The following is a 13,886-nucleotide window of genomic DNA, read 5'->3' as shown; positions in this document are numbered from 1 at the left end:
CTGTCACACGCTGTGTGCAAACACACTCCCCTGCCCCCGAAATCATTGCAACCAGCCAAGATGTTCCTAAAAGCCCCCTAACACCTCAAATCCTTTGGCAAAAGGAAGAAACTTGTACATAGGCACTCCAGCACCAAGAGCTGCAGTTTGCCTCTGAGGACCATTTAAAAAGCCAGAATAATGATGATCATTAAATAAAAGAATTAATAGTATTTTGTTTCCTTCCAAGTCTTTGGGAAAATGAAATTCAGGTTTTTGACATATCTGCTAACATTTATAGTCACCCGTGGCGAAGTGAGATGTGTGTGGGGGCTGAGGGGGAGATCGGTGCTAAAGGTGGGGAGCGCGAGGAAGGTGCAGAGGCACGCTGTTGGGAGGGGGCAGTCCAGGGACCCGGGTCTCCGATGCCATTTGCAGGGCTGCAGTGCCCGCCTGCACGCTTGCCTTACCTGTGGATGCAGTTTCCATGACAACGGGAGGCGGCTGGGCGGGGTTCAAGCCCGTTCCCAGGGCGCCACTTCCCCGTCCCGTGCCCAGCCCCCAAGCCGGACTCCCCCACCTGTGGTGATAGTCTCACCCCTTTCAGTGTCACCAGTTTGTCCTCTCCTTCCTCACAGTTCCCAAACCACTGGGACCTGGGGCTGGCCAGTGGCAGCAGCTCTTCTTGGGGATTGGGTGGCACGGCCATGGCTGGCGGGCCCCGGGCATGGCAACAGTGGCTGGGGGAATGGAGATCAGTGGCTGGACCAGCTGGTGCTCCCTGCTGCTGCCCTTCCTGTGACTCAAGGCTTGGGAGGCTGCGGTGTATGCACTACCGCCGCTGCCACCACCCTGTGGGAAACCGTGAGAGGCAATCGGGTAAACAATCCAGTAACCTTGTTTTCCCCGCTTTACTGGGGCCCTTTGTTTCACATATTTAGGTTTGATACATAGCAGACTCGAAGAGGGAGTAGCATTGTGGTAGGGACAAAAGTTGCAACATGTTTTCAATAGCAGGGACAAAAGCTGTAGTATGTTCTTGATATCAGGAACTAGGATAGGGAGGTTGGCGGGGAGAGAAGTATAGAGTGTACCTAGGATCCTGTGGAGGCGGGAAAAACATCTAGCCTTGGCAATGACCTTTATGCTTGTACAAGCTGTTTCTGCTTATAAAAAGGGCTGAGAAAATAAACTCGGCGCGCAGTCTTGAACTGTTTGCCCTCCCGGAAACTACTGTGTCTGTGTTTTTTAATCCTCACCCCCCTTTTCAGGTACCGTTCAACTGTAGTGCCGGCAGGCTCCGGCAGGTGGCGCCCGGAACAGGGACCTGAAAACGGGATTCGGTGAAGGAGCACCGCGGTAATAAGGTAAGAGAACGTTCGCAGAAGAAGTGGGACGCGGTGACAGAGCAGACGGCGGGAGAAGCTAGTGAAAATGGGACAGACTAGCAGTAGCTTATTATATGTGCACATGCTTAAGGGAATGCTTAAGGCTCGGGGTATTGATACGAGTCAAAAGAAAATAGAGCGCTTCATTATGTTTATTAAGGAAGTGTGCCCATGGTTTCCTGAAGAGGGAACTGTGTGTTTAGAAACTTGGGAACAGGTAGGGAAGAGAATTCAAGGGCATTTCCAGGCTCACGGTCCCCGCCAAACGCCGGTAGATGCCTTCTCTTTATGGAGCCTGGTGAGGGACAGTCTAGCAGAGAAGCATGAGGGACAAAAATGGAGAGAAGTGGGTTAGACGGCGACCCTCAAAGAAGAGGGAAAGGAGCCACCTGGATCTGGTTCTTACCGGTAAGAAACTTATTTCTGGTGCTGTTCTGTTGGCGCCCATCTGGGGTCTCTGGAAGGCTGGACGCAGCGCTACTTCCGAGACCAGATCCCGGTGCACGACGGTGCCCGGAGATCCTGTTGGTTGTCTTTGTCTTTGTTATTCTGTGTTATTGTGGTCTAATTGTCTTTATCATTAGAATGGGTCAGTCTGCTTCATGTTCTTCTGTCTGTACTCCCCTGCAATGTTTTTTGAAAAGTTTTCAGGAATTCAAGCGGCAAGCGGATGATTACGGAGCCTCCGTTAATGCTTTTGATTTACAGAAATTTTGTGAGAGGGAATCAGCCCACTTAGATGATAAAAATTCCTCTGTTTGTATAAATGAAGGTTTCAGTTTGCTCTGATTTGTGAATTTACTGTATTAAATTGAATTTTAAAGTTCTAAGGTTGATTTAAAAGTATCCATTTATAACATTTCAAAGAACAAAAGAACTTTTATTTACAGCTTCCTTATCTCTTTTGGTGCTCGGAGACTCCCAGCTAACAACTTCACAGGGCGGAAAGATTTACAGGCCTGTGACATCATAGTCCAACGTGGAACTAAGGCTGAAGTTACTATTAACTCTTTATAGACCCCGTTAACCATTTGTTTAACTTACTGTTTTCAGTTATTAGGATCCTCATAGAGGACATAACCTGGACTTTCCCTTCCTCTCTCATCCTGATCCTAATAGCATCTGTAACTGGATTAAAAATCTTTTCTTTCAGGAGGCCATCCAGGCTTTCAGCTCACAAGAAATCTTCCCCTGCGAGAGGAGAGAGGGACCCCCCAGAAGGGGCTGGAGGCTCTCCCTCTCAACAGGTGTTTGTTTTGTGTTTTGTCGTATTGGTATCAGGACTGTTTGTTTTGTCTTTTTGTCTTATATTTTCTGTCATAATTGGGCCCTATATGTATATATTATTTATTGAGTTTTGATTTGTCAAGGTTTTGTCAGTTTATCAGTTTGTTAAAATCCTCTTAGAGGACATTGAGTGGTTCTTCCCTTCCAGTTTAACCTTTGACTGTGTGATTGGATTACTGAGCTTTTATCAAGGTTTTGCCTCTCCTGAAATAACGCTCTATGTGTAACATGTCCCTCCCCGAGCCGGACTGCAGGATGACTTTTCCTTCAACACACTGGTCCCGCCCACTGGCCTATGGCAGAAGCCAGAAAAAGCGACGATAGGAAAGGGAGGCCCCCATCAGGGGACTTAGAGGCAGTGTTCCTGTTATCTGCTTAGATCCCAAGAATATAAGAATACTTATCTACTGAAATGATATAAGGACAGATGTTTGTTTGATATTTTGTTGTCTGCCTGGTTATAATTATTTGTTCATATATAAAAAACAACAACAACAACACATTTAATTTGTTAAAGGCTGAGTGCTCTGACAGGTAGCAATCCCCCCGAGTGGCCACTGGGATTCTTTTTTCCCAGGGGTGTTTTCTCTCTGTCAGAGGGGGAATCGGCCTGCCTAACAACATTTCTGTCTATATTTATTAATTTAAAGATATAAAGTTATAACAATTGTAGTCCAAAGAGATTTAAAGCAGGGACCACATTCTAAAATTAACTATAAGAAGAAAGCTGGAGCTGGCAAAGTCACCAAGTCTGCCCAGCAAGCTCAAAACCTAAATGAATCTTATTTCTGACACCTGCCACCACCCAGTCTTAATCAGTGGTAGAGGAACAGTATCAGAACTGTTTGTCTCAATTGGCCATTAAGTTTAATGTGATTAATGTACATTGTAAAACCTTTCAAAGAAAAGGAAATATTTTTACCTACTCTTGGTTTTATCACTAAAGGTCTAGTTATATTTTCTTGAAAAAGTACATTTAAAGTATGATCATAAATGTTAATCTAAGAAATTCTGGCTGTTTAGTTTTTAGGATTCATTAAAGGATTAAAGTTTCAAAGAATAAGGAATACTGAGTAGAAGGTCTGAGGCATGGTTATACATTTTTAAAGGACATAGAAAGAAGGTTTAAAGGCTAATTTAGAAGTGTCTCAATAGAAGGTTGTATAGGTGTAAGAAGGAGAAGAGATATATTATAAAGAAAGCAAATAATACAGGCCAGTAAGCCAGGAAGAGTAAATAATTTACATTCTGCCTCCCTAAACAGAGGGTAAATAGTTATGCCAAGGTACTTTGTGAGGGTCTAATAAAAGAAATCTAACAGTTACTGTTTTTTATGCCACTAACATATCAGGCAAGGTAACCTCTTTCCAGACGGGTCATAACTCCGCTCAGGTAGTAGAGTTACAAGCCGTTCTGGTAATTCTGGAACAGCTGCCTAATCAAGCATTTAATCTGTATTCTGATAGTCATTATGTTGTAAAAGCTTTGGAATTGATAGAGACTATACCAACCATAGAAACCTCTAACCTTGTAGTCCAACAGTTGTTTGCAAGCATCCAGGGCCAGATACAGAGACGGCAAGTTTCTTGCTACTTTGGCCACCTCCGAGCTCACACAGGCCTCCCTGGTCCCCTTTCTGAAGGAAATGACCTAGCTGACATGGCCACCCGAGTGGCAATGCTAGTCCAAACACAGCCTACCCAAGAACAATTAGCTCGACAGTCACATGCCATTCATCATCAAAATAGTAACAGCCTGCGCTTACAGTTTAAAATCACTAGAGAAGCAGCGCGGCAGATAGTTAAACAATGCGGTACTTGCCCCACTACCACTACTGTACCCTCCTATGGCGTAAACCCCAGAGGGTTAATGCCCAATCAGCTATGGCAGATGGATGTTACTCATGTTGCCCCTTTTGGGAAATTAAAATATGTACATGTCACTATAGATACATTTTCTGGATTTATTATGGCAACTGCCCAAACTGGAGAAGCCAGTAAGCATTGTATTGCCCATTGCTTGAAATGCTTTGCCACCATGGGGCAGCCCAAATGTATCAAAACAGACAATGGACCAGGGTACACTAGTAAGAATTTCCAGGTATTTTGCAGTCAACTAGGAATCAGTCTAAAAACAGGAATTCCCTATAACCCTCAAGGACAGGGGATAGTAGAGAGAGCCAATGGGACTCTTAAAACTCAATTACAAAAAATAAAAGAGGGGGAGCTATACCCTAGGTCAGCACATAACTATTTACATCATGCTCTCTTTATCCTTAATTTTTTAACTTTTGATGCTCATGGACAATCTGCTGCTCAGAGATTGTGGGGAGCCAGTAGTTCCCGCACTTATGCTCAGGTGCGCTGGAAAGATCCCCTAACAGGACAGTGGTATGGGCCCGATCCTGTATTAATCTGGGGGCGAGGCCATGTCTGTGTTTTCCCACAGGACGCCGAGGGGCCGCGCTGGTTACCAGAGAGGCTGGTTCGCCACGCAACAGTCCAGACATCCGAGAGGGAGGACCAGGACCCAACGGGAGGGTCGCAACGTCCCGGTTTATGTTAACAATACCAAGCTTCTTGGGGGGCCTTCGAATGGTCACCTCCAGGCGCACAACCCAGTGCCATACAACTTTTCTGCTGTAGGTGAGGGCACTCCTATCTGTTTTTCCAAGAACGTGAGTGCAACGGGCTGTGTTACCCTCCAGGGGGTTACCTTTCATGTCAACAGCTCCACCGTCGGATGGAATATCAATGTGATGAGCCTCGGGGGGTTGGGAACCGGACTGAATGCCTCTCTTCCCCGAGACGTCCTGCCATGTGAAAGACCATCCGGTATATGGGAGCATTCCGTGCCCTGGGAACGGTGCTATACCAATCAAGCTGTTGCCTTCCCGATCCAGGGCACCAACTCATCCATCATCAACTGGTCCGTCTTCAACAAGACCAGTTGGACTCAAGGACTCTATGAGGGACTCTGGAGCGTGGCTGGCGGCCCAATCCAGCTACTACTCTGGAAATTGGCTGCTGCTCTGAACACGGTCACAGCCGTGGTGACCTATCCGTCTAGTGATAAGAATAAGAACTGGACTGCGAGCAGCTGGACAGTTAATGTGACTGCCTGTGTGCCAGAGCCTTATGCCTTGCTAGTGGGGAAGGTGAATATTTCCCATCAAAGTCAGACCTTTAATGTTACTTGTGTAAATTGTCTGTTAACCAATTGTATTGCTAATGTACCTTGGGGAGAACAGGTAGTTGTTCTCCACCAGCCTGCCTTTGTAATAGTCCCGGTAAATCTCTCTGAGCCCTGGTATAATGATCATTCCCTCCAGGTGTGGAGGGAGGTGACCTCGGCCCTCAGCAGACCCCGGAGGTTCATTGGGTTGCTGATAGCCGGTGTCACGGCCTTGATAACCTTAATTGCCACGGCTGCAGCTGCTGCTGCGGCCCTTACCCAAGAGGTACAAACAGCTCATTTTGTCAATAATTTATCCAAAAATGTTAGCACAGCCTTAGGGACACAAGAGGCGATTGATAGAAAGATTGAGGAGAAGCTCAATGCTTTATATGACATGGTTATGTACCTGGGGGAAGAGATAGATGGGTTAAAGGTAAGGAACAAATTACAATGCCATGCTAACTATCAATGGATATGTGTTACGCCTCAGCCATACAACCAGTCCGTACATGGCTGGAATAAGGTAAAGGCTCATTTGTCAGGGATCTGGCACAATGCTAACGAATCCATAGACCTACTGAAATTACATGAGGAGATCCTAGATCTGCAAAGTACAGACCCCCTTAAGGTAGATGCGGCAGAAACCGCCAAGGACTTTTTAAATCAGCTTATGCACATGGTCCCCTCCACCTCTGACCTTCAACATGTGGCCCTTACCGTAGCCCTAGTAGGGGCCGTGGTGGTAGGGCTAGCGTGCCTTTTGCCTTTTCTGGTACGCAGAGGAATCAGCGCTTTGACGCTTCTCCAAGCAGGCCTACACGAGGTCAAGCTCAAGGCCGGCCCACAAGGGCCTCTACATGTTGTATAGAATCATATTTTTAAGCTTGATTGCCTCCATGGGAAGCAGACAGGTAGTCAGAGTGCTGCATCTCGCCGCAAGGCGAGACTGGGTACTGGCTAGGTGCAGAGCAAAGCATCTGCAAGGGAAGGCCTTATAGTAGCTGGCCGTCTCTGACTTCCTCTGAAGGCATGTCTGATTTGCATAGAGGTTGGTATCATCTAAAATAGACATAGTAAGAAAAAGGGCTCTGCCTCTCCTCCCCAAAAGATACCAAGAGCCTGAGGAGTGGCTGATGAGCCACGGGAGGAATCAGACCTCTACTTCCCTAGCCAGTTAAAGCCCACCCCGGTTCTTTTATTATAAAGGAAAGGGGGAAATGTGGGAAACTGTGAGAGGCAATCGGGTAAACAATCCAGTAACCTTGTTTTCCCCGCTTTACTGGGGCCCTTTGTTTCACATATTTAGGTTTGATACATAGCAGACTCGAAGAGGGAGTAGCATTGTGGTAGGGACAAAAGTTGCAACATGTTTTCAATAGCAGGGACAAAAGCTGTAGTATGTTCTTGATATCAGGAACTAGGATAGGGAGGTTGGCGGGGAGAGAAGTATAGAGTGTACCTAGGATCCTGTGGAGGCGGGAAAAACATCTAGCCTTGGCAATGACCTTTATGCTTGTACAAGCTGTTTCTGCTTATAAAAAGGGTTGAGAAAATAAACTCGGCGCGCAGTCTTGAACTGTTTGCCCTCCCGGAAACTACTGTGTCTGTGTTTTTTAATCCTCACCCCCCTTTTCAGGTACTGTTCAACTGTAGTGCCGGCAGGCTCCGGCACCACCCCACTGCCGCAACTCAGGCCAAGCTGCTGCCTGCTGGGCTCCCCACTTCAGCTCCTCCTCCTGTTGGGGGCCCATCGGTCCAGGCCGGCTGGGGTGTGTGTGGGGGGGTGATTGGGGCCAGGATCAGGCTGGTTGGTTGCTGCAGTGTGCGTCATAGCCACCAGTCTTCCCGGTTGTTCTGGTCGTTCCGATGTAATGGTCACTGGGCTTTTATATATATAGATAAGAGATTCATCTTGGTGTCACAGATTTTCTTTTTTCTTAATAACATGTTTCATTTTCTTAGTTTTTCCTCTTTGGTAACTTTGAATTGAATTCTGAATGTAAACTTGTAGGGATTTGGTATTCATTATTTTTATCTGACAAGTGCTTTCCTTTCTTTTGACAGTTAAATATCTTGGCTAGAATTTAATTTCAAAATCTGTTTTTCTTGGGCAGCAACTCCAGACTTAGTTCAGGTCTTCTGTTTTTTTGGTGACTCTTGTTGATTCTGTTTTGATCTGATTGTTTGAAGATTCAGTCCAGAATTTGGTAAGTAGAATGTGGTCTCTTCTCTGGCTTCTTCCCTTTTAAGGCTCCCTACTTTCTTCAGTGGCCACTCCATCTGACTTAGAAAGGCTGGTTTCCCTTTTATTCCCCCTCCGGTGCCCTACTGCTGGCACATTCCTCACCCTTTAGTTGCAAACTTAAAATCACAAACATGAGGCACTGTCTTCATTCAGCTTTCCCCCTTCCCTTCTTGATGAGTATACAGTTCCCACTGTAGAAAGAAGCAAATATACTGCATTCTCTCTAGTGTCTTCAGGTACCTGTTTTTTTTGTTGTTGTTTTTTTTGTATTACTCCCAGGCTTTGTAGTCAGAGTTTCTGCAAGAGTGTTATCCAGTAGGTTCTTACTTAGTAACCATTAGAACCATAACTACATTTCTTTAAACATATAGAATAACAATTACAAATGGTTAGAGCCTGTACTTTTGAATTCCATTTGTCAAATTAGTCTTCATTATTTCAACAATACATGTATTACACACCTCAATAATTATCTTTAGTATATGTAGCAAAAATATCAATATCCACCCAGAAGGTTGTTTCATTATGATATGTTCTAATTTTGGCAAGTGACATTTACACTGAGAATCTTATAATTTGCTTTTTAGTGTTAGTATATTTAATGGCAGTTGTCTGAGTCTAATTTAACTTTAATTTTATTTTTTTATTTGACAAATATACTTCCTACCAATATAATTTCTATTTCATAAAATTTCTAAGAATTTTTCAATTAATAAAAATAAATGATTATAGTGGTGAGCATTCATTAGATTTCATGGGAATATTTTTGTAATGGTGAATCCCTTGATATGCATTTTGCATGTATTAACTCAAATACTATAAAATCCAATGACTTAGGTATTAATAAATAAATGAGTACACTGAAGCACTGAATGGCTAAGTTACCTGCCAAAGATCTCATTGCTATTAAGCATTATTGAAAGTATTTGAGGACAGGCAGTCTGTCTCTGGGGTTGCATGCTTTTTTACAATTAGTATATGACCTATAGCATTAAGGACTATTAGGTACTAGAGGCCCGGTGCACGAATTTGTACATGGGTTGGGTCCCTTGGCCTGGCCAGCGATCGGGGCCGTCTTGCCCAGTCCCGATCGGGGTCGGCCTGGGGGAGTGACTGCAGGAGGTTGGCCAGCAGTGGGAGGGACCCTGGGAGGTTTGCTGGCCATGAGAGGTTGGCTGTGGGAGTACACTGACCACCAGGGGACAGTTACTGTGTTGAGCATCTGTCCCCCTGGTGGTCAGTGCGCATAATAGTGACCGGTCATAATGGTCACTTAGGCTTTTATATATATAGACTAGGGGCCCAGTGCATGAATTTGTGCACCTTGAAAGGAAATGTTGGCCACGAGGCTGGGGTGGGCAGAGGGGAGGTTCTTGGCCCATCCTCTGTGCCCCCACCCAGCCCCTCCCACCGCGGCCCCTGGTCCCCTCTCTGCCGGCAGCCCTACTCCTGCCACCACTGCTCCCACACACTGATGATGCCAGTCCCACTTGCACCCACTGACAGTGTGGAGCAATTGGTGCCAGCGCCAGCAGTGGGTGTGAGTGGCAGCTGCTGCCCTGATCACTCCTCAGGAGAAGCAGGGAAATGGAGAAGCCCTCAGGGGCTATCGGGTCCAGCAGCCGCTGCTCTCACCTGCTGACTGCGCCAAGCGATTGGGGCCGGTGCTGGCAGCAGGTGCGAGTGCTGGGCAGGATCTTGACGTGCAGGAGCAAGGAATTTTCAGTAACCACCAGAGGCTCGCCCCGATGACAGCAACCGGCACGCCGCCTTGGTCTGGTGCCCCCGCTCACCTACTCCACCAATGCCCACCATGTTCCATGCTCTGCCACCTGCTGCTGACACCCGCCATGTTCTGTGTGCGCCCCCTGGTGGTCAGTGCACGTCATAGCAACTGGTTGTTCGGTTGTTCCACTGTTCAGTCTATTGGCATATTGGGGTTTTATATATATGTATATATGTCTCCTTTTACTTAATGTTCTATTTCTTCTTAATATCCATGGCAACCTTAAAGAAATCACAAGTATTTGCATTACTCATCAAATTGATATTTGAGATTATGACACTTTAATTTCCTCACCCAAAAATTTAAAATGGAATTGTTGATTTATAATTTTAGATTAAGACACAGAACCTGGTAACTATCTCAGATATAATTACCACCCTGCAGAGAAATAATAGGTTTTCACTATAACTGACAATGGCCAATGAACTACTGATATGTTCTATTGTTTTGTTGTTGTTGGTTTGTTTGTTTTTTTTAATCTTAGATGATAGTTTTTTCTAACCTACAGGAGGAAAACTGAAAAGACATAGATAATAAGAGGATAACAGATGACATGTCTGTTTTGAAGTATATTTGGCACAAAAGAATGGCAAAGAAAATGTTATACCAGTCCCTTTCTTCACTTAAACTTTACTTGAAGGTGCTATGTAGCCTCTGGCTAAGTGGTTAATGTTAGAATTTTCATTACTCCTTACAGTAGCGAAAAGGGGGAAAACTGAAAGGCTTTATACATCTTAATTTTACATGATTAGATAAAGAATCCTTAAAGATGTGGACAATGAATAACTTGCTTCCAGCAATAAAGGAGCAATGGCAAGAATGAAGACACTAATTTGCACTAAAAATGCATGTTAGAGTTAACAGTCCCCTCATGGGTATTTGCACAATATGTGCATGATGAACTTTAAAACAAATGGGCCTTTTTCAACAAAGTACTCCCAGCAACACTTCCTCACATCATACTGATGTTAATTTTCTCTTTCCACTAAATGAGGTCTTTGGGTACAAATACTGCTGGGAAATGGTCATGGGACATAGAAGTGTCAGTCTTTTATGCCCAGCCTATGACCCATTCAGACATACAGCCAGCCTCCGACTGCTGCTCATTTTTATAAAACCCTGTGCATTTTATGAAACCCTATGCATGTATTTGTGTAGGAAGGAGGCAAATACTCAAAAATGCCTTTTCCCATTCTCTCTGCTGTGCCAAATATACTTCAAAACAGACATGTCATCTGTTATCCTCTTATGATCTCCTTCCTTTCAGTTTTCCTCCTATAGGTTAGAAAAAACTCTCACCTAAGATAAAAACAAAAACAACAACAACAAAACAATAGGACATATCAATAGTTCATTGGCCACTGTCAGTCATAGTGAAAATCTAGCACACACCTTCCAGATTTATGATTTGGCATATGACCAGATGCCTCTTTCCACAGAAGATATGTTTTTACTGTTTGTGACACAGCAAGCCTTCAATACATTTTGTTGAGGATGTTTGTGGAGGGTTAAATTTAATCTGTAGGTATAATGTCCTGGAAAAAAATGTTTGCCAGTAAAACTATTCATATTAGGTATGGTGTCCTACAAAAACTATGTAAGTATCCCAAAGAACACAAATTATTTTATATTTATACCATATCACATATGTACTCTTTACCTTTTATTTTCCATTTGAGCTTCCCTTCCCTAAATTTCCATGAGGCATTTGTTTATGTAACAATAAACTAATGGGTTTAAGAGATTTAAAGATGAGTAAAGATAACAGTATGGTTCATTTTAACTCAACATTAAAATATAATGTTTAAATTCAACATTTTTCCCCTCATAGTTGTCCAATCACATAAAATGCAAGATACATACATGACTGTCATAAAAAAAACATCAAAATAGACACAAGATTTCACAGGTTGAAACAGTTCCAATATCTTGGAGAAACCTATATTCCTATTAAATTAGTATTAACCTCAACTACCATCTTTCTTCCTAAATTAATCTGAACCACAAAAATGAACATGTTTTAGAAAGAAAACTACCTTTTATTTTTATACAGTAATGTCAAACTCATTTTGATTACCTCACAAGCTGGTTCCTTCTGAACTGGATAAAAATGCCACATCCAAAATAGCCTCACCACTAAGTTTTCCTTTTGTGAGATCTATACCAGGATTTGACTAATACTTTGCATACAATATTTCCTTTCCCAAGTACATTAGTAATTTAATTCCCTTCTCTCATTTGGAATTTTTTTAAAATTTCTTTATTGATTAAGTTATTACATATGTGTCCTTATCTCCCCATTGCCCCCCCCATCCCCCACACTCATGCCCTCACCCCCCTGTTGTCTGTGTCCATTGGTTAGGCTTGTATGCATGCATACAAGTCCTTTGGTTGATCTCTCCCTCTTACCCCCACCCTTCCCTACCTTCCCTCAGAGGTCTGATGGTCTGATGTTTCTCTGACTCTGGATCTGTTTTTGTTAATCAGTTGTTCATTGGAATTTTAATTTCATAAAATTTCCCAGGTCACCTTGTCCTCATCCATTAGTCCACTCCTGGAACTGTATGCTATTAATGCTCCTTTTTCCATACTATAAAATGATTATATAGAAAATTTAAGACTAATTACATTTTGCATTAGATTTGTTATTTTTTCATCTTTCAAAGTACCTAGTACGCACACACGTGTTAGTTGAATGAGTATGTAATTCACCACTGAACTCTTTATCAATATGAAAGTCTATTACACTCCACATAGCGATAATTTTTGACATTTTTGAATCAGGTTTTTTTTCTTCCCCAGAAAATATGAAGAATTTGCATGTACTCTTGGTAAAATAGGGAGATACTGAAGGGTACTTCCCAGAGTGACATGAATTAATTTCCATTTCAAAAGTATCACATTGTCTGGCTATTGAGACTAGACTCTTAAGAGATTAGGATGTCATAAAAAAAAAAAAAAAGGTGACAGCAGTATAATTAGAGAGAAAGGGTCAAATTCTGGATGGTAAAGGCAACTAGATTTTCATATGAAGTGAGATTGGAGTACAAAATAAACACATGTTCTGGACTCCTCCTCCAAGTAATAACACCAATATACACCATTAATTGTGATTACATTTAGTGGCTGATATGAGAGACCATTACTTTTCTTATTTATAATTCTCTCATTTATAATGAAAATATATGAATTTAATAACAGAGAAAAAAGGTCTGATTTTTATAATGGTTTGATTATACAAAATATTTCATAGAAACTTTTCTTCTGAAGGTGTTAAACATTATTTTGTTCCTAAAAATGACAAATAGAAATAGGTATCCTAGTTAGGCTTCAGCAATTCTCATGTTAGTTCTTAATAATTAATTTAAGAAGGCTTAAGGCCTGGAACTTCATTATCCACCGTCCTCCAAGACCACAATGATCACTACTCTTTAGCAGATAATGTGAGCCATCATCTGCCTCAAATGATGAGCCAGTGGATATATAAAAGTACTATTGCTAAAAAATAAATATAATAAATAAATAAAGAAAATATAAATATTTAATATTCATTTTCAACTCTTTTGAGTAAATCTCAAGGGTCACAATTGCTGGATCTTATGATAATAATACACAGTAAAGAACTGCCAAATTATTTTTCATCAGCCATGAATGACAGTTCCTGTTGCTCCACATCCTTGTCAGCATGTGATGTTGTCAACATTCTGTGTTTAGACCATTCTAATAGATGTGTAGTGTAGGAGTATCTCATACTTTTTTAAATTTGCATTTCCTTTGTGACATATTATCCTTATTTGTGACTTGAATATCGTCTTTGGTGAAATGTCTGTTAGAAATAGGTATAGAGTTGCCAGTAAAATACAGAACAGTTAAATACAAATTTCAACTAAAACAGAGAATACATTAAATATATGTTACAACTACAGCACAGAACATACTTATACCTTAAACATTTGTTTATTTGAAATTTTGATTTAACTAGTTGTTTTGTATTTTTGTTTGTTAAATGTAAAAACTCTAAATA

At 42.4% G+C, this 13,886-nt stretch overlaps 1 protein-coding gene across 1 annotated transcript; it reads left to right on the top strand.

Moving 5' to 3' along the window:
* Nucleotides 1-2,508: 2,508 nt before the first annotated feature.
* LOC129148758 (endogenous retrovirus group K member 13-1 Env polyprotein-like) lies at nt 2,509-6,699 on the top strand. Its single transcript, XM_054714339.1, has 3 exons — nt 2,509-2,614; nt 4,974-5,012; nt 5,103-6,699. The coding sequence occupies exons 2-3, from the start codon at nt 5,005-5,007 to the stop codon at nt 6,697-6,699; spliced, it is 1,605 nt and encodes a 534-aa protein (XP_054570314.1). The 5' UTR covers nt 2,509-2,614; nt 4,974-5,004.
* The last annotated feature ends 7,187 nt before the right edge of the window (nt 6,700-13,886 follow it).

The sequence above is a fragment of the Eptesicus fuscus genome, chromosome 4 (genome assembly GCF_027574615.1).
Source record: "Eptesicus fuscus isolate TK198812 chromosome 4, DD_ASM_mEF_20220401, whole genome shotgun sequence".
Taxonomy (NCBI): domain Eukaryota; kingdom Metazoa; phylum Chordata; class Mammalia; order Chiroptera; family Vespertilionidae; genus Eptesicus; species Eptesicus fuscus.
This window is presented reverse-complemented; position numbering and strand designations above follow the sequence as displayed.